This window comes from Canis lupus, chromosome 8 (genome assembly GCF_048164855.1).
Source record: "Canis lupus baileyi chromosome 8, mCanLup2.hap1, whole genome shotgun sequence".
Taxonomy (NCBI): domain Eukaryota; kingdom Metazoa; phylum Chordata; class Mammalia; order Carnivora; family Canidae; genus Canis; species Canis lupus.
This window is the reverse complement of record NC_132845.1, coordinates 71,101,691-71,128,095: the sequence shown is the minus strand read 5'-3', so window position 1 is coordinate 71,128,095 and position 26,405 is coordinate 71,101,691. Positions and strand designations below refer to the sequence as shown.

The 26,405-nt window shown below is 48.6% G+C and overlaps 2 protein-coding genes and 1 pseudogene across 10 annotated transcripts in view; all 3 read left to right on the top strand.

Moving 5' to 3' along the window:
- The window catches only part of MLXIPL (MLX interacting protein like), a 34,784-nt gene extending 30,116 nt beyond the window's left edge, over positions 1-4,668 (top strand). For 6 of the 9 annotated variants that reach the window (XM_072837456.1, XM_072837460.1, XM_072837458.1 and 3 more), the window contains 8 exons: positions 956-1,502; positions 1,780-1,847; positions 1,927-2,349; positions 2,441-2,560; positions 2,747-2,874; positions 2,956-3,079; positions 3,481-3,610; positions 3,883-4,668. In XM_072837456.1, the coding sequence (XP_072693557.1) occupies positions 956-1,502; positions 1,780-1,847; positions 1,927-2,349; positions 2,441-2,560; positions 2,747-2,874; positions 2,956-3,079; positions 3,481-3,610; positions 3,883-4,001 (1,659 nt within the window). In that variant the 3' untranslated portion in view covers positions 4,002-4,668. Of the gene's footprint in view, positions 1-955; positions 1,503-1,779; positions 1,848-1,926; positions 2,350-2,414; positions 2,561-2,746; positions 2,875-2,955; positions 3,080-3,480; positions 3,611-3,882 lie in introns of all 9 variants that reach the window. The other 3 variants (XM_072837457.1, XM_072837455.1, XM_072837459.1) reach the window with 3 other exon arrangements.
- A 3,932-nt stretch (positions 4,669-8,600) lies between these two features.
- TBL2 (transducin beta like 2) lies at positions 8,601-17,296 on the top strand. The gene is made up of 7 exons (XM_072837451.1): positions 8,601-8,824; positions 10,304-10,434; positions 10,675-10,859; positions 11,333-11,484; positions 11,845-11,971; positions 12,349-12,501; positions 12,729-17,296. Exons 1-7 carry the CDS (start codon positions 8,695-8,697, stop codon positions 13,189-13,191), a joined length of 1,341 nt encoding a protein of 446 aa, XP_072693552.1. The 5' UTR covers positions 8,601-8,694; the 3' UTR covers positions 13,192-17,296.
- A 144-nt stretch (positions 17,297-17,440) lies between these two features.
- Positions 17,441-25,541, top strand: LOC140639066 (ATPase inhibitor, mitochondrial-like; annotated as a pseudogene).
- The last annotated feature ends 864 nt before the right edge of the window (positions 25,542-26,405 follow it).

The following is a 26,405-nucleotide window of genomic DNA, read 5'->3' as shown; positions in this document are numbered from 1 at the left end:
ACCAATAGAAGGCAAGCCAGATGAGGAGACAAGCACAAATGAGCCCATGGAGACAGAAAGCTCAGTGTGAGTGTTTAGGAAATGGTGAACCTGCCATTGTGGATTGGGAACTCACAGGCTCAATTCAGATGTCACCTCCCTGCTGCTTGGTCAGAAGCCTTTTCCCTCTATCATCAGCCTGTTCAGGCATTCTTGTAGTTCATCGTTGAGAGATCTCCTCAACTAGACAGTGAGCTCCTTGCTGGAAGAGCTAAGCCTTGCTCGCCACTCCATGTTCCATACCTAGCACAGTCCAAGCACATTGGCAGCACTGGGTAAATGGTTGCCCAATGAGTGTGTAGATGGATGGGGTGTTGATGAATTGATAGATGGGTTGTAGATGGAGGTGGTTGCTTACATGGGTTGGTGTACATTTAGGTAGGTGAGTGGTCGGTTGGATGGAAGGGCTGGTAGATGGATTTGAAGATGCATAGTTTGATGGGTTGATGAATAGGCTGGTGGCTGAATAAGTGGCTGGTCAGGGAACAGATGGTGGATGGGTGGATGGATTATGAATGGGTTGGTGGATGAATTAAGGAGAGACGGTTGGATGGATTGGTGAATGGGCTAATACCTGGTGGGCTGGAGGACAGAGCAGTGAGAGGACATATAGGTGAACGGAGGATGATGGGTTAGTGGATGGATTGGTGGCTGGATGGAGAAATTATCTGGCAAATGCAAATATAGGCAGGAAGACTGATGCTCTTTCTCACACCTAATAGGTGCATACGTGTGTTCCACTCCCACCTCTCATTAGATTACAATTTCCTTTGGTGTGTGGGGGGTGGGGACAGGAGGGACCATTTCTCCTGTCTCTCCCAGTGCCCAGTCCAGAGCTCAGCCAGGGCAAGAGGCTGCCAGGGTGGCTACAAAAGCCAGCTGTTCCCCCCCTGCTCTCTGTTTGTTCCCCAACCAGGCCCGGAGCAGCTGCCCTGGCCCGCTAGATTCCAGTGCCTTCCTGAACTCTGATTTCCTCCTTCCTGAAGACCCCAAGCCCAAGCTGCCACCCCCTCCAGTACCCCCACCGCTCTTCCAATACCCTGCCCTTGCCAAGGGGCCTGGCCTAGAGCCCTGTGCCCCCCCCACCTTCCCTCCCATGGCTCCTCCCCCTGCCTTGCTGCAGGAAGAACCTCTCTTCTCTCCCAGATTCCCCTTCTCTACCATCCCACCTGCCCCAGGAGTGTCCCCACTGCCTGCTCCCACTGCCTTCCCACCGACCCCACAGCCTGGCCCAGGCCCTGCCCCTCCCCCCTTCCCCATAGACCTTCTACCCTCGGGATATCTGGAGCCCCAATTTGGGCCCCACTTCACAGTACCCCAAAGCATGCGGCCCAGAGGCAGGCCCCCCACCCCATCCCCTAGAGGGCGGAAGCCCAGTCCCCCAACCTTGGCCCCTGCCACGGCCAACTCCACTGCCACTGCGGGAGGCAGCAACCCCTGCCTCACACAGCTGCTCACAGCAGGTGAGATGGGAAGAGCAGGATCCCACAGAGGGAAAGTGGGACCAAATGTAGAAGTGGGGAGCCTGGGGAGCAGAGGGTGAAGTTTAAGGGGCAGGCTCAGGCTCAGCTGGCAGGATGGGGAGGTGGCAAGGAATTAGGGACATGGGCCCTGAAACCAGAAGGGGAGCAGACTTTCTGGAAGGGCGAGACGGGGCCTTGGGAGTTGGGTCCCCCCAGTGGATGGGGGGACGGTCTTGAGGCTGGCCCCAGTGGCGCTCATAGTTCTGCCTGTGTACAGCCAAGCCTGAGCAAACCTTGGAACCACCACTTGTGTCCAGCACCCTCCTTCGGCCCTCAGGGTCCCCGGTAAGATGGTGGGCACTGGGAGGTGAGGGTGGGCCCCAGGCTTTACCTCCTTTTAACTCTCTGCCCTTCTCCACCCCAGCAGGAGATGGCCCCTGAATTCCCCTGCACCTTCCTCCCCCCGACCCCGGCCCCCACACCGCCCCGGCCACCTCCAGGCCCAGCCACATTGGCCCCTCCCAGGCCCCTGATTGTCCCCAAAGCGGAGCGGCTCTCACCCCCAGCACACAGCGGTAAAGAGAGCTTGCAAGGCTTGGGGAACTCCAGGGGATGGAGAAAGGGGAAGGAAGAAGGAGGGATGACATCTGAGGCCAGGATGAGAGGAACAGGGCAATGGGACCCTCTCCCCTGTGTTGGTCTGTCTGTGGGTCTGTCTGTCCCTGTCACAGGTGGTAAGCGGCGGCTGTCTGGGGAGCTCAGCTCCATGCAGGGCCTGGGGACTCTGAGCGTCCACGTCTCTCCCCCTCAACCCATCCTCAGCCGGGGCCGTCCAGACAACAATAAGGTGGCACCATTCCCTCATCCCAAGATCTGTTTGCTACCCCTAGGCCCTTCCATGCTCCTTCCTAGGCTCACCCCACTGTCTGCCCCCCAAGACTGAGAACCGGCGCATCACACACATCTCTGCAGAGCAGAAGCGGCGCTTCAACATCAAGCTGGGGTTTGACACCTTGCACGGGCTGGTGAGCACACTCAGCGCCCAGCCCAGCCTCAAGGTGAGCCCCCAGCCCCAGCTGGCACCCCCAGAACCATAAGGCTCCTTCGTAGGCCCCCCTCCCACCGTCCAAGACCCAATCCCAGGAACCTCTGGACACCCAGTTTCCACCTTCCACCCAGTGCCTCAGTGGGCCACAGAGTGGGGCCACTTCTAGCACCTGAGCCTACCCTGGTGATGCCTACAGGTGAGCAAAGCAACCACGCTGCAGAAGACGGCTGAGTACATCGCCATGCTGCAGCAAGAGCGGGCGGCCATGCAGGAGGAGGCCCAGCAGCTACGGGACCAGATCGAGGAGCTCAATGCTGCCATCAAGTAGGTGGGGGACCAAGGGCACTGGGGCAAGGGGGTAGGCTGCCCGACTCCCCAGCCCTGACTGGCCCCCCTTTCCCCCAGCCTGTGCCAGCAGCAGCTGCCTGCTACTGGGGTGCCCATTACACACCAGCGTTTCGACCAGATGAGAGACATGTTTGACGACTATGTCCGCACCCGGACGCTGCACAACTGGAAGTTCTGGGTAGTATCCTCATTCGGCCAGGGGTGGCGTGAGTGCTGGAGCCAGACCCAGCTGTGCCTGACTGCAGGCTAGCTCCACAGGCCAGGCAGGGGCCCAGAGCTGCCCCCAGGGGAAGAGACTCAAGTCCTTCCAGGTCTTTGGCATCCTGGCCAGCAGGAGTGCCCGGTGTTATGATGGGAGCAGAGGGAAACTCAGGAAGGAGGCCCTGGGTGCAGCCCAGAAGGGCAGAGAGGGCCCCCGACAGGCCATGGCAGGATGGGGGGCGGTGGCTGCAGCAGGCTTCAAAGTTCATGATGCCACAGTGGCCAGGCCCTTCCCTGGGTTTGAGCCAGATGTCAGGGCTACACATGAGCAGGGCGAGGGTCCTGGCTGATCAGCAGGCCTGTTCCTTGACCTGGGCCCAGTTCAGCATCCTCATTCGGCCTCTGTTCGAGTCTTTCAACGGGATGGTGTCCACAGCAAGCTTGCAGAGCCTCCGCCAGACCTCACTGGCTTGGCTGGACCAGTACTGCTCCCTGCCCGCTCTCCGGCCAAGTATGTGAGCCAACTGCCTGCCCACCATAATGTCCAGGGGTGTCCACCCTGCTCAGACCACAGGCCCAGAGTTTTAGCCATCCCACCACATACGCTGAATAGTCCTCTGCCTACCAAGTCACCTACAGACGGAGGTCTTGGGAGGGGCTGATGATCTTGCTAGCTAGTATATCTCTCTCATCCCTTTTGTCTTCAGCATCCAGGGGAAGGGCCCTGACCCCAGGAGGTGTCTCTCCCCCTCTCTCTTTCATTCTCTCATTGTCTTTCCCCAGCTGTCTTGAACTCTCTCCGCCAGCTGAGCACATCTACCAGTATCCTGACAGATCCAGCCTGTATTCCCGAGCAAGCCACACGGGCAGTCACAGAAGGCACCCTTGGCAAACCTTTATAGTGTTGGCCAGATGCTGCCGCTCACTCAGCTGCCCAGGAGCTGCTGTCCCTGGGCATGGGTTCCAGGGACGACTTCTGGGCACTCCCTTCCTGCCCCAGGTCTGGCTGTGCCCTTTCCTGAGGGTTTAGCAGGGCTCAAATCTCTTCCACCTCCTGGAAGCCAGGAAGAGCTATGTTCCAGTTGCTGCCCCACAAGTGATGAACACTGAGACCTGAGGGGGCAGGGGGGACTCATACTCTTTCTTTGGACCTTCATTTTCTAGTCTGCAAAATAAGGGTGGAGAAGCTTCAACCAGATGATGATCCCTAGGCCTTAGCAGCTGTGACACTTGGGGCCTAAGCTGGCAATTCAGGGAGCTTGTAGGAGGAGGGGGGACAATTGTTTCCCCCACCTGCTCCTCTCCCCACCCCCTTGATGGGGCTCAGGCCTCTACTTCTCGGCAAAGGGGCAGAAAAGGAAGTTCCCACTCTCTGCTCCTTTGCTGGTAGCCCAGTGTGGGGTGAGGTGCTGCAGGATGGCATCCTTGGGTGACGCCAGGAAGGTCTGACCCCAGGAGAAAGCGGGGCAGGTGGTGGCCAAACCAGGGCAGGCATCTTGTATGCGTGTGAATGCGTGTGTGTGGATTTTGTAAAGAATTCTTGCCAATAAAAACAAAAACTGTTTGGGACCATCAGTGTGTCTCATTCGGGAATGGAGAGCCAGTTGGCTGTGGGAGGTGGCCTTGAAAGGACCTTAGCTTTTCCTCTGAGCTGGAAGGCACTGGAAAGTTTTGAGTAGGTAGGGATAGGACAAGATCAGATGTAAGTTCTTAACAGGATGCCTCTGGGTGTGGAGTTGAGAATACACCACAGTGGGGCCCTTAAGAGCAGAGGCAGGGAGTACAGTTTTAGGCTATTGCTGGCATCCTGGTGAGAGGTGACAGACACTCATCCTGGAACTCCTCTTTGCATGGGCAGGAAAAGGTTCAGGAAAGCTTACCACCTTCTTTAAAAATTTTTTTTTAAATTTACTTGACAGAGAGAGCACAAGCAGAAGGGGAATGCAGGGAGAGGGAGAAGCAGGCCCTCACTGAGCAGGGGCTTAGTCCCAGGACCCTGGGAACGACCTGAGCCAAAGGCAGATGCTTAATCCGCTGAACCACCCAGGCACCCCGGCTTACCACTTTTTATGTTGGGAAAGGGCAGAGCTGAGTCAAGAAGTAGAAATGACAGGGCCTTCCACTGGAAACATCTGAAGAGAACATGGGGGGTGGGGGATAGTGACCTCTCCATTATGCGAGATGTGCAAGCAGAGGGTGGATGGCCACTTGGTTAGGATGTCTTAGAAGGAACTGATACCTCAGATGAGGAGTTGGGGTGAATGGCCCTGATACTTCATTGATTTTTCTTTTTTCTTTTTTTTCTTTTTTCATTGATTTTTCTATTGAGCCATTTAACAAATCTTTTCTGAGGGCCCGCTGTGGACCAGGCGATGGTCTTGGTGCTGCGGATTCCATTCACGGCTGGATCCCTCTCCCCATGGAGCTAGTTCAAGCCTCTCACATCTCAGGACTTCTGTGGATGCTTGTGGGACATAAATAGCAGGCAGTCTTCTGTGGCCACTTGCCCTCATTTGTGTGTTATCATAACAGGGATGACAAAACTAACTGCACACTTATCTAATGTTTACTGTCTGCTGAGCACTATTTTAAGCACTTTATTTATATTAACTCACTTATTATATATTAACATCTTCCTCTATAGGCCAGTTATGAGAATTTCAGAGTAAATATATATAAAGCACTTAAACAGTAACTAGCATATGACACCATGTAAGAGTTATCACCGGGGCGCCTGGGTGGCTCAGTTGTTAAGCATCTGCCGTTGGCTCAGGTCATGATCTCAGGGTCCTGGGATCCAAGCCCCACATTGGTTCCCTGCTCCATGGGAAGCCTGCTTCTCCCGCTCCCTCTGCTGTTCCCCTCACTTGTACTCTCTAGTTCTCTCGTCAAATAAATATATAAAATCTTTAAAAAACGTTATCATAATTACTGATAATCCCAATTTCACAGATGAAAAATTGAGGCACAGAGAGGTTAACTAGCCCAGGGCTGTGTTGGTTAGTGAGATGCCCACTCAGACTGTGTGATTCTAGTCTCTGCTTTTAGCCATCTCTCTCTACTGTGCAGGTAACAGGGGCACCTAGGTGTTAAGTGCTATTTGTTGCTGCAGACAAAGTTTTGAAGTGGCTCTCGGAGAAGTAAAATCCTAACAGTGTGCTCTGCTGTTTTTACTCACACCCTTCCAGAAAGGGCCCCCTAAGACATCCCTTGGACCCTGTGTCCCCCCGCCCGATGCCACCTTCCCTTGACAGAGCTACCTACACTTGCTCTCCCCCTCTTTTCTCCCCTCCCACTCATCCCCTGTCTTTGAGGTCCCCACTTCCACCCCAGCCTCACCCCTACACTGACTTGCTCTTACTAAGGTAACTTGACTCCCTCATTGCAAAATCCAATGACCACTTTGCAGTGTTCATCCTGCCTTCCCCCCGGGCCCTTGGACCCCATTCTAGAACTACCCTTTCCCAGTGAATCCAGAATTCTCTCCAGGCTCTCCCTCCTCCCTGACTGTGCCTTCCCAGTATCTGCTGTGGGAGTCTTTTTCTCCACCTGCCCCTTCCTGGACCACTTCCTTCTCATTATGTGGCAAGCGTCAGGGAATACCATTCCCTTTGGCTTCTCTGCCAAGGATCCACTCTTCTGTATCTGCTTTGCTCTGCCCTTGGAGCTGCAAAAGCATATATCCAACTGCCACCCTGACCCCTCCTTCTGGATGTTTCATAGCTTCCTTAACCTCAAAGGAACCAAAACAGAACTCCTCATTTCTGAGACTATAGCCCACTGTCCCTCCTAATACTTGGTCCTCTTCATGTTCCCCATCCCCAGGAATGATGCCACCATCCAGACACTTGTGCAAGCTGAAAACAGTATCTTTGGCTCCTCCCAACATCCCAGGGCCCTGTAGTATCTGTGACCAAGGCCTGGCCCATTGACCTTATATGCATCCATCTCTACAGCCATCACCCTGGTCCAACAGAACATCCCCTTCTACATAGTCTTGTATTAGCCTACCATATCCTTGACAGCTGCTTCTCAAACTTAAATGTGCATTTGAGCTTAAAAAGTCTTCACAACCAGGTCCTGTCTAGACCAATTAAATCAGAAGCCCTCAATGTGGAAGGTTTGGCACCAGCCTACAGCTGAGTCAATGCCAACCCCACCCCACCCCCCAGGACAAAAGGGAAGGAAATGAGGCCACACTCCATTTGCTCTCTGACTGGATCTATGTCCTTAGTCAAGCTTTTATGGGTGTATCTGTCCCCCACCTGGTCTCTCCAGCAGTCCTTCTTCTTAGAAGGTCCTTCTAAAGGCTGGAGAGCCTGCACTGTCAGTAGAGGCTCCTGGTGGGCATGGAAATCTTTGAATCTGGAATCTCTGACCCTGGTAATTCAACTCATTCTGGATTGCAGGCCTGGGAGGCTGATGGGGCAGTGCTCCCTGTTCTGGGAACATTTCCTTTCCAGGCAAGCAGGTCTAACTCAAACTTTATCAATAAGTCTTTCAGAATATTTCCTTTTTGATTAAATCTAGATGAGCTCTGTAGATCATATCAATACCAATTTCCCAGTTTTGATATTGCACTATAGCTATATGTTACTAAGTGGGGGAAACCAGGTGAAGATACAGGGAAACTTCCTGTTGGTTCTCCCAACTTCTCATTAATCTATAATTTCAAAATAAAAATATCTCGCTAAAAATCTTGTAAAGTTTCTTTCCACTCCCCAGGCCACACCTAAGTCTAGGTCCTTATCACCTCCCTCTTAGATCCTGGCAACTGCCTCCTGATTTTCCTTTTGTCTTTGGTCTTGGCGCCCACTGTTCCATTATTCTCTGCCTTGCCTCCTCGAAAGGACCCACTGTGGTGATGGCTGGAACAGCGCCTTTAATAAACGATTATCAGTGAATTACTCAAGAGGAGGACTCAGGGCAGCCCAGGTGGCTCAAGCGGTTTAGCGCCGCCTTCAGCCCAGGGTGTGATCCTGGAGTCCTGGGATCAAGTCCCACGTCAGGCTCCCTGCATGGAGCCTGCTTCTCCCTCTCTCTCTCTCTCTCTCTCTTTCTGTGTGTTTCTCATGAACAAATAAATAAAATCTTAAACTGGGGGATCCCTGGGTGGCTCAGCGGTTTCGCGCCTGCCTTTGGCCCAGGGCGCGATCCTGGAGATCTCCCTCCTCCTGTGTGTGTCTCTCTCTCCATGTCTATCATAAATAAATAAATAAACAAACAAACAAATAAACAAATAAATAAATAAATAAATAAATCTTTAAAAAAAAAAAAAAAAGAGGAGGACTCAGCAAAGCCTGCATATCTCGGCCTCGAGCTTTGGAGACGACGCAGCCAAACCCCAGAAGAATCAGGCCCCGCCCCCCGGGACGCGCCAGCGACAGGCCCCGCCCCGCAGAGACACGCCCACCACAAGGCCCCGCCCCGGGACGCTCCGCCGGTCAGGCCCCGCCCCATGGGCTGTCCAACGGCCAGACCCCGCCCCTCGGGGCGCACCAACGGCCAGGCCCCGCCCCGCGTGCGTGCGCGGTCCCGCGGAGGCGTGCCGGCGTCCGCGTCGTCGGAGGCTGAGGTGGCAGTGGGCCCGGCAACATGGAGCTACCGCAGATGCCCGAGCTGATGGGCCTGTCGCTGTTGCTCGGGCTGCTGGCCCTGATGGCGACGGCGGCAGTAGCGCGGGGGTGGCTGCGCGCGGAGGAGGAGACGGGCAGCCGGTCCGCGGGTTAGTGGGGCGGGGGCGAGTGGAGGCACCCCGCGGGGACCTTGCTCCTGGCCTCCCCGTGGTCCGACGTGCGGTTTGGGCCGGCGGGGGTGCCGCGGACCCTCTGGGCCTCAGTTTCTCCCTTTGTGAAATGAGCTTCGCTTTCCGAGACGAGTTACCGAGGTAGCGAGTTACCTCAGGAAGCGCTAGTTGCAGGCTGCGTCCCGCGCTGCCGCTTCCTCGGAGGCCGGGCGGCGGGGGTGGAGGGGGCCGAGGCGCTCGCTGCCCTCTGGGCCTCCGGGTCTCCCGCGGTTGCTTCCAGAGCTCTTGTAAGCTCTCGGGTGCGCTGCTTGCTCGTTATTTTAGGAAAGCGGGGAGCGGTGAGGGGAGACGCGTATTTGTAAGCACTCGGACTAGTTCCTCGACAGGAGCAACGTTTGTTAAGTAGCTACTACTATCTCAGTAGGTGTGAGGAATTTTTCCTTTAGGGAGCTCGCGGTTGCATAAGGGAGATCATCCGAAAATGTAGGTGAAACATAGAGTGGAATAGGTTTCAGAGAGGAGGTCAGTACTAGCAACCAGGAAACCCAAGGGTGGGGGTGGTCAGCCCTGCTTTTTTGGGTGGGGAGGGACTGGTGAAGGGAAGCTTCACTGAGTAGGAAACACATGGTGTGGGGTCTCGAAGGACAGGTGTGTCAAGAGTTTGGCCAAGGAGGAAGGAAGAGCATCGCTGGCAAAGGCAGTGTGCATGGAAGCAAGCAGTTCTCAAAGGGCATTTGGTGGGGTTTTAGTGTGAGGGGAGAGGAGGGCAGGATGCTGACAGGAGAGGGCAGGTTGTGGTGGTCTCTGTTTATGGGCCTCAGGAGTTTATTCCCTGTAGGAATTGAGGGGCATCTGGAGTAATGTAACACATGCCAGCTTTGCACCTGGCCTGACTCTCAATTAAAATGGCTATTTTATGCACAAGTGACTGGCACCATTCCCGGCACAGGGTTGGTGCTCAACAGGGGTTGACTACTTATCATCCCTGAGTTCTCTCTGGGAGTCCTCTGAACCTTTAATGCTTGTGTTGGGCACTCACAGCTTCTCTTTGAGGAAACTAAGGGCCAGAGCAGTTAAGGAACTTGCCCAAGGCCAGGCCCACCAAATTGGTTGTGCACATAATTCCCTACCTAGGGATGTCTGGCCAAGGATCTGCACTTAGCCGGCTGTGCTATGTACCAGCGAGCTGCACAGGCCCGGAGAGTGCCTTTTCTAAGTTGCATTGAGGTACTGTATGGACAAACAGCAAGTAATCTCCTCAAGGTCACTCAATGGTAGAGACACAATCCAAACCCAGTCTGATTCCTAAGCCTCTGTTTTTGCCTACCTCACTGTCTCTTCTCAAGCTTGGGGCCTTATCTGGTCGTCTCTTGCTGCTCCACTCAATGCCTGGTCACTCACAGGTGGTCAGAAATGCTTAGTGAGTGAATGGGTAGATGACACAGTCCCTCCTCATAGGCCAAAAAGCAAATGGATTTCCACCTGACAAGTCCTTGAAGTCCAAGAAGCAGAAACAGCATCAACGAATTCGCAAGGAGAAGCCTCAGCAGCACAATTTCACTCACCGCCTCCTGGCTGCGGCATTAAAGGTACATGGATACCCATGCTCAGCATACATATACAGAGACTCACAGCCCCCCCCCCCCCCCATAGACTTTTCCTTTTTAAGGCTCTGCACATGACAGACCCTTCTGCCTCTGACTAAAGTTAGTGGGGATGCCCCATCCAATCCCTCATCATACCCCATCAGCAGCTTGTCGTTAATCCAGGCAGCAGACCCCATCTGCCCAAGGGGTCCCTGTTCATACTTCCTGCAACCCTTCCCTTAGAGCCACAGTGGGAACATATCTTGCATGGACTTTAGCAGCAATGGCAAGTACCTGGCCACCTGTGCAGATGACCGCACTGTCCGCATCTGGAGCACCAAGGACTTCCTGCAGCGGGAGCACCGCAGCCTGAGAGCCAACGTGGAGCTGGACCATGCTACCTTGGTGCGCTTCAGCCCTGACTGCAGGTGGGACAGGATGGAGCCTCAGCTTTGCCTGCAGAAGCCCAGTCCCAGGCTTATGTCTTTCCCATACCTGACTTGGGATAGTGGGGGTGGGGGTCTCCCTGGGGATGGCAGAAAGAGTATCTGGACAGCTTAAGCACTGCCTGGGGCTCCCTAGAGGTCTCTGCATTTTACACAGAAAGGAAGCAGAGAGGGGAAGATATGTTCCTACTTGGGAAGTACTGAAACCTGGCTCCAGATTCGTCCTGGAAATTATAATGGTTTTCTAAACTCTAGAGAGACACCAAAGGAGCCAAAGCTATGCGAGTCCTATCTTCTGAGAAGTATTAAGAGGTTTTGAACAAAGGAGTTAAGTTGCAGGGCTTGACTGGGGCATGAAGGAAGACCATGATTTTCCTCGGAGCCTAGCATACAAACCTCACACATAGGCCTCCGTGTCCAAACAAATGAGTGACTTGTCTGCTACCTGCCTCTAGAGCCTTCATCGTCTGGCTGGCCAATGGAGATACCCTTCGTGTCTTTAAGATGACCAAGCGAGAAGATGGGGGCTATACCTTCACAGCCAACCCAGAGGACTTTCCTAAAAAGCACAAGGCACCCGTCATCAACATTGGCATTGCAGACACAGGTAAGAAGCATTCAGGAGATGGAGCTTACCAAGGACTAGAAGGAAGAGCCCCATTTATTTGCTGAATGAGTTAATGCTGCTTGAGAGTTATGCTCAGCTCCAGTGTGACAAAGGGGCTCTGGCTCTGGGCTCTCCTGGAGTCCTAGAGCCATAGCAGCTCCCCAGGGGAGGCCAGTAAGACCCATAGGCTTGAACAAAATCCTTATGTCTGGGGACCTTTGGCCCAGGAAGGGCGCATGGGTATTTGAGAAAGCAGAGGCCTTCTGAAGTGTCTCCTTAGGGAATGACACCTGGTTGAGTCATTGACTCAGTTCATGTCACCACCACCACTCCCCCTACTTCCTACCCCCCCACCCCCAGGGAAGTTCATCATGACCGTTTCCAGTGACACGACGATCCTCATCTGGAATCTGAAAGGTCATGTGCTGTCTACGATCAACACCAACCAGATGAACAATACCTATGCTGCTATATCCCCCTGCAGCAGGTGAGGAAGGAGGGCCTTAGCATCTAGGATGGGCAGAAGTTGTGGCCAAGGACAGAGCAGAGAGCCAGCTTCAAATAGCAGAAAGAACATACAGTGTGGAATCAGCACACCTAGATTCAAGTCCTTAGTCTCCCTTTTTGTCATCTATAGTTTTTAAAAGGTTGGGATGGGGTACTATGTATCTTATACCATGGGCATGAGGATGAACTGAAATCCTGTGTAGATAAGCGGTTTTAAAAGACACAATGTTGTTTACATAGAAGATTACTAATTTTCTCAGGAATGAAGTTTAGTGGGTTGGCAGAAATGAGATACTCTTTTGGGTTGGCAGAAATGAGATACTCTTTAAGTTGTAAAGGAACCTGGTTGTGTGGCAGGTTTGTGGCCTCTTGTGGCTTCACCCCAGATGTAAAAGTTTGGGAAGTCTGCTTTGGGAAAAAAGGTGATTTCCAGGAGGTCGTGCGAGCCTTTGAACTGAAGGGGCACTCTGCAGCCGTCCACTTCTTCGCTTTCTCCAATGATTCCCGCAGGTGAGTGCCTCCTCTCTCATGGGTTACTGGGGGCTCTCAGCCCCTCTTGGCAACCAGGACTCTTTGCCCATCTCTGTGGCAGCTCTGAAGTGGGTAGAGTGCCTGGCCCTTGGCAGGAAGTAGCCCCAGCAGTGCAGTTGGCTTCCTAGCTGGAGCCCCTCCTGCTGTCCCAGTGCCTTCCCCTCCAGCATGTGTTGGGGCTAGAGCCGTGATTTTCCATGCTGCAGGATGGCCTCAGTCTCCAAGGATGGTACGTGGAAACTGTGGGACACAGATGTGGAATACAAGAAGCAACAGGATCCCTACTTGCTGAGGACAGGCTGCTTTGAAGAGGCGAGCACCATGCTCTGCCGCCTGGCCCTCTCCCCTGACGCCCAGGTCTTGGCTTTGGCCAGTGGCAGCAGTATTCATCTCTACAACACCCGGCGGGGTGAGAAGGAAGAGTGCTTTGAGCAGGTCCATGGGGAGTGTATCACTGACTTGTCCTTTGACATCACTGGCCGGCTTCTGGCCTCCTGTGGGGACCGGGCAGTGCGGCTTTTCCACAACACCCCCGGCCACCGGGCAGTGGTGGAGGAAATGCAGGGCCTCCTGAAGCGAGCCTCCAACGAGAGCACCCGCCAAAGGCTACAGCAGCAGCTGACCCAGGCCCAGGAGGCTCTGAGAAGCCTGGGTGCCTTGAAGAAATGACTCTGGGAGGGTATGGCAGGAAGGATCTGGCATGCTGCTGCCGCCACCACTGCTGCCACTTTTCTTCCCAGGTACTCAACCAGCTGGAAACCTTTTGAAAGGAGTATTCTGATTTTCTCGGTGACTCCTCTCTCCTTTTCCCCATTGAAACTATTATTGCCTACTTTGATATCTCTCTCTTTGTCTCTCCTTACTCATTATGACTCCTGGCCTTACTTGACCCTCCAGTCTAATGACCAAGGTGCTTCTCTTTCTCCTGGGCCCATGGGAGGAATCTGTCTTCACCAGGCACTGAGGGAAATAGTACATTGAAGAGAGAGAGGACATGGCCTTGACCTTGTGGCAACTCACCGTGGTACCCAAAGGAGTCTGTAATTGTGGAGACAAAACCATGGGGACGCCTGAGTACTGACCAGTAGTTTTGCAGAGATAGGAGCCTGGGATACCTTCCAATTACAGAACTGTGGTATGTTGTCAGGGAAGAGCTAGTTTTAATACAGGCGAAGCTTCTAACTCCATCAAAAAAAGAATTAAGGTTTTCCATTCTGTGCCTCAGTTTCCTAATTTATAAAATGGAGACTAATCCTCTCTTGATCTGCTTACAAAGATGGTGTGAAGATATGCCTGTATAAAGTCTCTAGATTTGGAGGTGGAAAAGAGTAGCAACATATGTTATCTGTCGGCCAATCTCATTTATCAACTACCAGGTAAAAGTAGGACTGGGTGTAGTTTGAAACTAAATTAAAAGAAGAGAAACACATCTTGGAAAAGCAAAGTTTGTGGAACTTGATGATATATTTTTTATCCAGTTCTGCTTTAATTTGTGTAGGGAATCACAGGATTCCAAGATAGGACTCCTCTCTTTTAAGGTTATATCCTGTTTGAGGAGACCTCTTTGCATTTTGTCAGATATTTGTATGCCTGCTTTGTGCCTAGCACAGCAGTAGGCACTGGAGATAAATATGAACAAGACATGATCTCTGCCGTCAAAGATGGCCACTGAGAGAGAAGGAAACATGGCTATTAAGTGTTTTTTACTAGTTAATTCATAACTGTAGAAGGCTGTTGTAAAAGTCAAGGCAAAGGGAGGATTGAATCAGGATATAGGCAGTGAATTTGAAATTGAAGGGATAGAGTTGGTAAGAGATTAGGCATTTAGAAGTTCAAAGTTTTTGGATCTGAGACTGTGGATGTCGGAGAATGGAAATGAGGATCCAGGGTGATTTGAATCTTGGCAAAATTTATTCATCTGAAATCACATTCTTGCTGTCTCTTCCTGTAAAATTGGGGCCTCCCCTAGACATCCCCAACTCATAAATGTTTGAACAAGCACAACCTCGGAGTTATCCCTAATTACTCCTTTTTTCATTAATCCTTCTGGCCCATTGCCACTACCAACCATCCACCCCACCAGAAAATTATTTTGGTTAGACTCTAGAATCTATATCCTGAATCTGATTCTCCATCTTTCTGTTACCATCCTGGTTCTAGCCACTGTCACCTACTGAACTGTGATAGCGTAGCTTCCTCACTGATGCCTCTGCTTCCTCTATTTCCTTGTTAAGTCACTGTAAACTAGCAGAGTGATTTTTGAAAATGTGAACCAGATCACATTGTTCCCAAGCAAAAACCTTCCAAAGGCTTCCCATCGCACTTGGAATAAAATCCAAAATTCTTGTCATGGCCTAAAAGGTCCTATGTAATCTGGCTTCTTCCTTCCTCTCTGATCTTGTTACCACTCTCCCAGCCACCCCAAACTGGGTGTTACAGATTTAACCAAGCCAATTTATATCCTGCTTCAAGCAGAAGCTGTTCCTGTGCTGTGTTCCTCCTGCTTGGACGCCTTCTTCTTTTCTGTTGGCAGACTTGTCATGCTTGTCGTAATTCAGTTCTCCATTTCAGTTATACTTCAGAGAGACCCTCCCTGACCATCCAGTGTGAAGTAGCCCTTTCCACCAATCATATCACACCTGTCACGTTAGCTTACTTTATTTTTATTACCTAATGCTTTCTGAAATGATCTTGTTTGGATATTTGTTTGCCCCAGGGGTTTCAGCTGAAATGCTTATGGATGTCAGGTGGAAAATGCAAATGCATGAATGGGGCCACAGTTGCCTGGGTGTAAGATGGTGGGAAATGGGGAGCACTGAAGTGATTTCTAGAGGTCATGTACTGGGGTGAGGGGTAGGGGTGGCTGCTACTTATCATTCAGGAATTCAGCAGAAGTTGCTTGTTAGATAGAAGCTAGCAGTTGGTGATTTATTATACAAAGACAAAAACATTGTATAGACCAAACAAAGCACTTGGGAGCCAGATGCAGCCCACCAGTCTCTCCTTGGCAGCTTCTGGATCGTTCATTAAGCCACAGGAATGTGAACTCCGCAAGGGCAGGATCTTTTATCTTATTTGCTCTCTATCCCAACCACAATACCAGGGACAGTAAGCACTCAATAAATATTGAAGTCAAATCAGGGGCAGTTAAAAGACATTTCAGTAAGCCTCATCCCACTCAGTTTTCATTTTGGGTTTATGCTCCTGATAACAGACTTCTGGTTAATAAGACTATGCACACGGGTCTCTGAATATTTGCTTTCAGGTTGTCAGAAGAATGAAGCTAAAACACTTCTTTGCATATCTGTTTGGCTCTGGCTTTACTCTTACTGTGTATCCAGGAGGCAAGTGACTGTAGTATGTTGAGTTACTGAAATCAGAAGTCTTTGGTTCCAAGTTGGGCCGGTCACTTACTGCCTTAAGGCCTTGAGCAAATAGATCACTGGGCCTCTCTGAGTTTGTTTCCACATCTGTAAAATGGGAATAAATCCTGTCCTGAGGGCCTTATAAAGGGCTGTGAGTTTCTAATAAGACAAGTGAAGCACTACAAAAAAAAAAAAAAAAAAAAAGTCCTCACAGATTCCCTGAGGACAGCGCTCCTCTCACTTAAGATGAGACTGGTTCTGTTGTAAGCATGGAGAAGGTACCTGCATATTAACAGAGCAGGTACCGTGATTCAAACTGTGTGTGTGTGAAGGCAGCATTAATATTTTAGTATTACTATCAACTTCTGTGGGTTTGCAATTTTTCAAAATAAAAAGCCGGGGAAATATTTTGAATGGTGGTATATAGCCTATTTTTATCAGTCATCAAAAACAAGACAATCTTTAAGCCACAAAAGTGCACATTTAAAGGCCTGTCGATAGTCTTGGTCAATTTCGATCAAGGAAAAAGGATCTTCCTATGTAAGAAGGATCTTCCTATGTAAGATTGTTCTGTGCCTGGAGGTGACAGGAGGCGAGTAGGAAGCACATCCTGTTATCAATGATAATGGGTCACCTCCGACAGTGTTGGATAGACTGAACGTTGCCCCCAAATTGGCCACAGACCTAGAAACTTAATAATTCGGGGATTCGTGTACTTTCTACACAATTCCAGAGGAGTCTTCCTGGTGAGCATGGCTTGGTTTCACACCCAGCTCTCGAGGCAGAGGCACCCTGATGGGTATCGGTTGGCATTGCAGGATTGGCCATGACAACTGAAAGCATGATTTCTGCACAAAATTCCCATGTGTCTTCTAAGCCTGTCAGTGCATTTCCAAGTCTCCAGTTCTTCAAGCTGCCAACTCTGATTGCAGAATTTTGGGCAGTTGGAAAGTGAGTGTGAAAATTTCTATTTGCTTCCCATTCTGCACACCCTGTTTGAACCCCTCTGCATTTTTGTGATCGCATTAAGTAGTGGCTAACTTGAGTACTATGCATCTAATCCCCATCAACTCATTTTTTTTTTTACCGCATTTTAATTTTTATCTGGTGAACTACGCTTCCATGACTCTTAATCCATGTGACTTAGAGGAGAGAGACCGAGACCCTCCATGGTGGCCATGTAATCAATCATCAGGCCCCTGGACTTTGCCAGATCTGTAGAAAAGTGGTGTCTTGAATTTTCTGTGGAGATTGCTTAGTAAGTAGGTTGGATGGTTATTACGGTAGGTAGTCCTGCCCAAGAAGGAAGCTAGAGACCGCATGCCAGGGAGGCTGTCGGATGCAGACACACCTGAAGTGTTTACCACTGGACTTGTCAGAAGAACCAATAAATTCCTATTTATGATTAAGTCTGTTTGAATTGGGATGTTCTTACTTGGAACAAAAGAGCCTTAACGTCAATTAAAGAGTTCAAGTAAATTGCCCAAGGCACATAGTAAATGGCACACTCCAATATTTCAGTCGAGGCCTATCTGATACTAAAGTACATACCTTTAGCCATCAGGTGCATCCCCAACATTTGTAAAGCCAGAGGTAGGAATATGAATGGAGACTCCTGTGCTCTATCTTAATATTTCAATTATAAGTCAAGCTGAGCCCAAGTATGTTCCATCCTCCTAACCTCGACATAACATTCTGGAAAGCCAAGTTTGAATTTAGAATTCTCAGGTCCAGTCACTGTGGTGTCACAGCTGGCCATCCCATGGCCTAGGCCTCTTCCCACCTGGTTCTTTGCAACATCGTAAGGGAAACTCCAGCACACACTTCCCAAGTGTCGTCATCACTGCAAACCACTCTCCCTTGGCTACCCAGCACATGGGCCTTAAGAGTGTGCATCATGGGGCAGCACCATCTTTGTGAAAATGGACCCAGGGGAGAAGTTCCTATAGGCTTTAAAAGAAGCAGGCTTGGGTAGTTTTGGACAAGGTGTAAAGTGGGTAAGAGTAAACTGTGGTCTGGTGGGTAAGATGGGGACACAAGCATTGGGTATCCCCATGTCCCTGGTCCTGCAAATCGTTTGTCTCATGGAGAGGGACATAGCTAGAGGAGGCCAGGACAGGTTCCCCAGAAGGAGTTCTCTTGGCCTACATCTAACATTGTTACCCGGTTAACCACACTTTTTTGCCTGCAAACTAAGCTCTCCTTAACCCATCAGAAATTAAATACAGTGAGTATTGGGAGTTCACAGGGTTTAGCCAAGTATGTCTCAGAGCTCTTCTAGAAGTTCTGGATATGTGGAAGCAGCCCTGTATATTAATTAACAGGTTACTGATTACTTGCCTCTTCAGTCTCACCTTTAAGTTCTTCCAAGATATGCCACAGAGCAGCCGCAGCCAGGCACCTTTATGGAAGCCTTTCATACCTTGTTCATTCCTCTATTATGCCCTAGGATCAAGCCCACCGGTTAGGAAGGAAGCCATGGGGCTGGATAGGGGGGTGGAAGGTGGGGCTTGGTTGCTGAGCTTTCCAGCCTTCAATAAACCCATAGACCTTTTCCTCTTGTGGATTTCCTCTTTGCAACATGGGCACTCAGCTTCTTGCTCAAAAGTCTCAAACTGCTCACTGGCTAGTAGCATATGCTAGCTAATCGAGTAGGACTTTTTTTTTTTTTTTTTTAAGATGTTATTTATTTACTCACGAGAGACACAGGCAGAGGGAGAAGCAGGCTCCATGCAGGGAGCCCCACGTGGGACTCAATCCAGGGTCTCCAGGATCACGTCCTGGACTGAAGGCAGCGCTAAACCGCTGAGCCACCTGGGCTTCCCTCGAGTAGGACTTTGTTTTTGTAAACATCTCAGTTACATGTATTGAATATCCTGTTGACCCTCTAATCCCTTCCTTTCATTTTTTTTTTTTTCTTCTCTAATGGCACCTTCTTGCCACAGCTGAAACAGGCCTGAGAATGGGTACCATTGCCAGAGTTTAACTTTTAGTCAGACACCCTTCTCGGTGCTGTGCTCCTAACAACTCCACCCTGCCAGCAGTTCTGAGACAGGTACTGGTAGAATTTCTGTATCCCAAACAATCTACAGCATTGCCAGAGTCGCTGAGCAGGCGCATGCCTGAGCTAGGATTCAGATCCACAGAGTCTGTGTCCAGAGCTCGTGTTCTTGGTTCTAAGGCCATGGCAGGTGTCAGAATCACCTGAGACCTGGGTATAAATACAAAGTCCCAGGCTCTATACTGCTTCAGCAGTCCCGGGCCTCTGGGTTCTTTATTAGCTCTCAGGTGATTCGGATACCAAAGTGTGGGAGGCACTGCATTGTGCTTTTCTGCCTTGATTTGGAATATTCTTCATACACTACTGCCTTGCCTGAGAATGTATCCTATTGCTATAGGTGAGTGTTAATAATGCTCAACAGTTAACGAGCTCACTATGGCCTCCACTTACCCCATTCACTGTGCCACTATGCTGCCAATAGAAATCGTTCCATTACTTTCTGAGATGACAACATCGTGAGCTCACACCCAAATGTGATACTCCCGGGGCTAATTGCTCCCAAGGGTGGAAATCATTAAGCCTCCAGCACTGGAAGGCCAAACCCTGGGGTTTGGAGGCTATTGCCACCCTGAGCACCTTCCAGAATTTTAGTTCACCTCCATCATATCCAGAAAATTTGAGTTCAAGACACTAGCTACCAAGATTTCCTGCCCATACAGTGAGGGTGGAGCGGGGGTAGCTGCAATCCACAAGACCCCTCAGACCTACTTGCTCCATTGGTCTCTCTAAGACTTTCTGGGATCCCTGGAACCCCCAACCATTGTCTCCTCCTATATTGATTCTGAGGAATCAGCTGATGGGAGCAAGGGGTGAGGGGCCCATTCCTCATCAGTGACAAAACATCTAGAGGCCATGGTGAAGTTGGAAGATTCAGCACCCAGTCTCTGGTGCTGCTGGACAGCGTCATCACTTTTCCCTCTCTGCTAAAAGGTCCCCCTTCTCATTTACTATTGTGTCTTTCAGACCCAGCTAATTTATCAGATCTTACTTTTTAAATTTTATTGATTTATTCATGAGAGACATAGAGAGGCAGAGACACAGGCAGAGGGAGAAGCAGGCTCCATGCAGGGAGCCTAATGTGGGACTCAACTCCAGGACCCCGGGATCATGCCCTGAACCAAAGGCAGATGTTCAACAGCTGAGCCACCCAGGCATCCCTAATTTATCAGATCTTAAATGCACAATTAACTCTTCTTCCCTGGCATTTATAGGAAAAATGATTGTCAGGCTGGGACATGGACATGTACACAAACCATCCCCAGCAGCTGAGGCTGCAGATGGTTGAGTCAGTAGATGGAGGGAACCTGGGCCTCTGAATGACTCTGTGGAGCAGGTCTTCCCTGACCCCAGCATTGTATTGTGACCATAAACAAGAAATAAATTCATATTGTGTGAGGGACGCCTGGGTGGCTCAGCGGTTGAGCGCCTGCCTTTGGCCCAGGGCATGATCTTGGAGTCCCGGGATTGAGTCCCTCATTGGGCTCCCTGCATGGATGCATGGAGCCTGCTTCTCTCTCTCTCTCTCATGAATAAATAAATAAAATCTTTAAGAAAAATTTCATATTGTGTGAAAAGGCATGGAACGAGTGGGGTGGTTTCTTATAGCAGCTAACCTATCCTGATTAACACACTTAGTACAGCCTGAAAAGGGCCTTACTTTTTTTTTAATAAAATAATTTTTTATTGGTGTTCAATTTACCAACATACAGAATAACACCCAGTGCTCATCCCGTCAAGTGTCCCCCTCAGTGCCCGTCACCCACTCACCCCCACCCCCCGCCCTCCTCCCCTTCCACCACCCCTAGTTCGTTTCCCAGAGTTAGGAGTCTTTATGTTCTGTCTCAAAAGGGCCTTACTTTTATGGAGGAAAGAAAGAAGTTGGAAGGGGCTGTTGACAAAGAGTTTAGGATAGTAATGGGTTTTCATTGCCTGAGTACATTCACTGGACTGGGCAATGGTGCTTTACTTGTTTCCACACTGCTTTTACATAAAAACAACACCCAGCATTTCTCTTGGTCTTCAATCATGGCTCTGGCTCACAGCTGCCACAACCCTTGTCATTTTCTAAGTGTTTAGAACAAAAGGGACCACTTGTTATAATATTTGGGGTTTGTTTGGGGCTTCAGAAGTAGCTCCATTATTCCTTATGCTACACCCTGCCCGAGGGTGTGTCCTATTTCTACAGGTTAGTGGGAGTAGCAACAGAAGCTTGAGAAGAAGAGAGAACAGGGTCATTCAGGGAGGCAGATGGAAAACTGGGCAGACCCAGTGTCAGGAGGATGGTAAGGAGAGCTCCATCCCTCTATCCCTCCCTCCTCCCTCCCTTCTTTGTCTCTCATTTCCTCCATACATAGTTGCTGAGCCTTCTGTGGACTATGTGGAAATGAGATATTTCCTTCCTGTGGCTATGGGGAGAAGGCAGGCCCGGCTGTACATACTTAGGTTACAAATCTCAAAGGATATTTTTGTTTGCTTGTTTTTTTATGTAAGGAGAATATTTAAATAACTAATGAGCCAAGTCAGAGCTCCCTACTCAAGCTTGGATATTTTTTCTGAGCTAGGGTCCAGTCTGACTTCCAAACTGGGCTATACATAAGATCATCTTTTAAAGAAATACATCCTCCCCAACAAAGAAAAGAGGCCACCTGGGTGGCTCAGTCAGTTAATTGTCCAACTCTTGGTTTTAGCTCAGGTCATGATCTCGAGGTCGTGGAATCAAGCCCCATATTAGGCTCCACACCAAGCATGGAGCCTGTTTGAGACTCTCTCTCCTCCTCTTCTGCCCTCCTCCCCCATGCTCACTTTCTCTCTAAAAAAAAAAAAAAAAAAAAAAAAAAAACGAACAAAACAAAAACATTTTTCCCCTAATATGGACAAATATTTATGATGTGGTAGCAGATGTCCACCTCCTAATCTCTGGAACCTGCAAATTTGTTAGGTTATATGCTGTCTTAGTTTGGGCTGCTATAGCAAAGTGCCATAAACTGGGTGGGTTACACAACAGAAATTTATTTCTCATAGTTTTGGAAGATGGCTAAGTCTAAGCACTATTAAGGTACTGGCAGATTTGATGTCTGGTGAGAGCATGCTTGCTGTTTTATAAATGACCATCTTCTCCTTGTATCCTCACATGGTAGAAAGAAGGCAAAAGAGCTCTCTGAGGGACGCCTTGGTGGCTCCGTTGGTTAAGCTTCAACTCTTGATTTCAGCTTAGGTCATAATCTCAGGGTCATGAGATGGAGCCCCGCATTGGGCTCTGCACTAAGTGTGGAGTATGCTTAAGATTCTCTCCCTCTGCCCCCCCACCTTGCACTTGCTCTCTCTCTTAAAAAAACAACAACAAAAAAAAACCAAGCACCTTTCTGGGGTCCCTTTAGAAAGGGCACAAATATCATTCATGAAGGCTCCACCCTTTTGACCCAAACACCTCCCAAAGGCCCTGCCTCCCAACACCATGGTGGGCCTGTGAAGAGATCGAGGATTTCAACATAAGAATTTTGTAGGAACATATGCCAAAGGGGAATTAAAGTAGCAGTTAGAATTAAGGTCGCTAATCAACTTGCTTTAAAATAAGGAGATGATCCTGGATTATCTGGGTGGGATTAATGTAATCACAGGGATATAAGATCCTTAAAAGTGGAAGAGTGAGGCAAAAGAGGGAATCAAAGAGATGGCAGCATGAAGGGGACTCAACCTGATGTGGTTTTGAAGATGGAGGAAAGAGGGATCCCTGGGTGGCGCAGCGGCTTGGCGCCTGCCTTTGGCCCACGGCGCGATCCTGGAGACCCGGGATTGAATCCCACGTCAGGCTCCCAGTGCATGGAGCCTGCTTCTCCCTCTGCCTGTGTCTCTGCCTCTCTCTCTCTCTGTGACTGTCATAAATAAATAAAAATTAAAAAAAAAAAAAGTCAAATGAAGATGGAGGAAAGAGCCATGAACCAAGGAAAGTGGGCATCTTCTAGAAGCTGGAAAAAGAAAGGAAACAGATTCTCCTTCAGAGCCTCTAGGGAGGAATGTACTTTGATTTAGCCCAATGAGATCCATGTCAGACTTCTGATCTACAAGACAATACACTTGTGGGACTGTAATACCTCACTTACCTCAATTAACAGATCATCCAAACAGAAAATCAATAAGGAAATAGTGGCTTCGAATGACACATTGAACCAGGTGGATTTAACATATATTCAGAACATTCCACTCTATAACAGCAGAATATACATTCTTTTCTAATGCACGTGAAACAGTCTCCAGAATAGATCATATATGAGGCCACAAAACAAGTCTCAAAAAACTCTAAAAGATAACAAAGTCATTCCATGAATCTTTTCTGACCACAATACTCGGAATCCAGAAATCAATCACAAGGAAAAATCTGGAAAGAGCATAAATACATGAAGGTAAATAATATGCTATAAAACAATGAAGGGGTCAACCAAGAAATCAAAGAGAAAATTTTAAAAAATACATGGAGACAAATGAAAATGAAAACAACAGTCCAAAATCTTTGGGATGCAACAAAAGTGTTTCTAAGAGGGAAGTTTATAGCAACCCAGGCCTATCTCAAGAAGCAAGAAAAATATCAAATAAACAACTTAAAATTACACTTAAAGGAGCTAGAAAAAGAAGAACAAAGCCCCAAACCAGTAGAAGAAAGGAAATAATAAAAATGAGAGCAGAAATAAATGAAGTAGAAACTAAAAATATCCCCACTAGAACAGATCGACGAAACCAGGTGCTGGTTCTTTGAAAAGATTAAAAGAACTGTAAACCTTTAGCCAGATTCATAAAGAGAGAGAGAGAGAAGACTTAAAATCAGATGTGAAAGGAGAGGGGTGCCTGAGTGGCTCAGTTGGTTAAGTGTCTGCCTTAGGTTCAGGTTGGGATCTAGCCCCCTGCTCAGTGGGGAGCGGCTTTTCCCTCACTCCTGCTCATGCTCTCTCTCTCTCTCTCTCTCACTCACTCTGTCTCAAATAAATAAATGAAACTTTTTTAAAAAGTAAAAGAAATGAAAGAGTAGAAATAACAACTGACACCACAGAACTACAAAGGATTTTAAGGGAATATCATGAAAAATTATATGTCAACAACCTGGACAACCTAGAAGAAATGGATAAATTTCTAGAAACATATAACCTACCAAAATTTAATCAGGGAGAAAGAAAATTTGAACTGATTAACTACCAGCAATGAAATTGAATCAGTAATCAGGGCCCTTGGGTGACTCAGTTGGTTAAGTGTCTGACTCTTGATTTTGGGTCAGGTCATAATCTTAGGGTCATGAGAATGAGCCCCACATCAGGCTTCATGCTCAGCAGGGAGTCTGCTTGAGATTCTCTCTCTGCTCTTCCCCCTGCACTCTCTCTCTCTCTGTCTCTTTCAAAATAAATAAATCTTTAAAAAAAAATTGAATCAGTAATCAAAAAACTCCCAACAGGGGTGACTGTGAAGGTCTACTCTGACAATGGCTGTCATGGACGTGTCCACACAGATGTGGCTGGGCATGTGGGGCTTAGGGCACTGTAACCTGAGGCTTCGCCTCTGAACGATCAGAAGACTCAGAGGATGCCAGCACCGCCAGCTTGATCCAGGAGGCAGGTGGGGCCTTTGGAAAGAAAGAGCAAGCTGAAGAGGAATGATACTTCCGAGTACATACTAGAGAACAACTGGCAGCCTTGAAGAAACACCATGAAGATGAGATCACTCATCATGTAAAGGAGATTGAGCATCTGCAGAAAGAAATTGAATGGCACAAGAAGAAAATTTAAAAATCTAAAACATGATGATTAATGGCACACAGTTACCATAGAATGGCTACATATCATCACCCATTTCTATAGAAACATAGTTCTGGTTTTATTAATATCTATCTGTGTGCTGCCAACAGATTATAATAAATTGTCACCAGTGGAAAAAACAAAAAAACAAAACCTTCCAACAGACAAAAATCTAGGACCAGATGGCTTCACAGGTGAATTCTACCAAACATTCAAAGAAGAGTGAATACCTATTTTTCTCAAACTATTCCAAAAAATGGAAGGGGAAGGAAAGCTTCCAAGTATGTATATATAATGGAATATTACTCAGCCAGAAAAAGAAAGAAATCTTACCATTTGCAATGACATGGATGGAACTAGAGAGTATTATGCTAAGTGAAATAAGTCAGTCAGAGAAAGACAAATACCATATGATTTCACTCATGTGGAATTTAAGAAACAAAGCATATAAGCAAAGGGAAAAAGACAGAGAGAGAGAGAGAGAGACAAACCAAGAAACAGACTCCTAACCACAGAGAACACACTAATGGTTACAGAGGGAAGGTGGGTGGGGGATGAGTGAACTAAAGGATGAGGATTAAAGAGTATACTTGTTGGGATGCCTGGGTGGCTTAGAGGTTAAGCATCTGCCTTGGGCCCAGGGTGTGATTCTGGAGTTCTAGGATCAAGTCCTGTTTTAGGCTCCCTGCATGAAGCCTGCTTCTCTCTGCCTGTCTGCCTGTCTCTCTCTCTCTCTCTCTCTTTCTCTCATGAATAAATAAAATATTTTTTTAAAAACTGTACTTGTCATGGGAAAAATAAAAAACAATACATTAAGCCCCTGAGTTTCTTGTAATTTGCCACCTCAGCAGCAACAGAAAACAAATACAATGGTACATTAGGTAAAATCAAAGCAGAGAAAAATGCATAGCATGTGCTATAATTTGAGTGGAAAAACAAAACACTGAGTACTTATGTATGTGTGTTCATAATTGTGTGGACTAGTAGCTCTTAACCTTGGCAATACATTAGAGGGATCCGAAAAGATTAAGAAACAACCCTAGTGTCCACACTGCAGATTCTTAAATCAGTATCTCTGGAGGCAGGGTGGGGGTGGGTGAGAGGAGAGAAGAACCCAGGCCTTCAACACCTTTTGAGGCTTCCAAGGTGTGGCCAGGTTGAGACCATGGGTGTAGACTGACTCTAGAAGGTGAGGCAGTGAGGCACAGGATGACTGTGGGACCTGGGAGGGAAAAAGAGAAAGACCTGTTTTATTGTTTTAACCTTTGAACTTCACTGTGTACCTTTAAAAAATGTTTTATTATAGAAAGTTTCAGAGTATAATAAAAATAGAACAATATCGTAAGCCCCTGCATATCCATCACCCAACTTCAGAAGTATTAACATCATTGTACTCTTTTAATTTTCCAGCACATGGAGGTATTGTATATTAAGATCAATATAACAAAAATAAAATATGTATGCCCAAGCTGAACCACAGAACTATGGAGATAAAATCTTGGGGACAGGGATGCCTGGGTGGTTCAGCAGTTGAGCATCTGCCTTCAGCTCAGGGTGTGATCTCGGGGTCCTGGGATCGAGTCCCACATCAGGCAGGGAGCCTGCTTCTCCCTCCACCTATGTCTCTGCCTCTCATAAATGAATAAATAAAATCCTTAAAAAAAACAAAACAAACAAAAC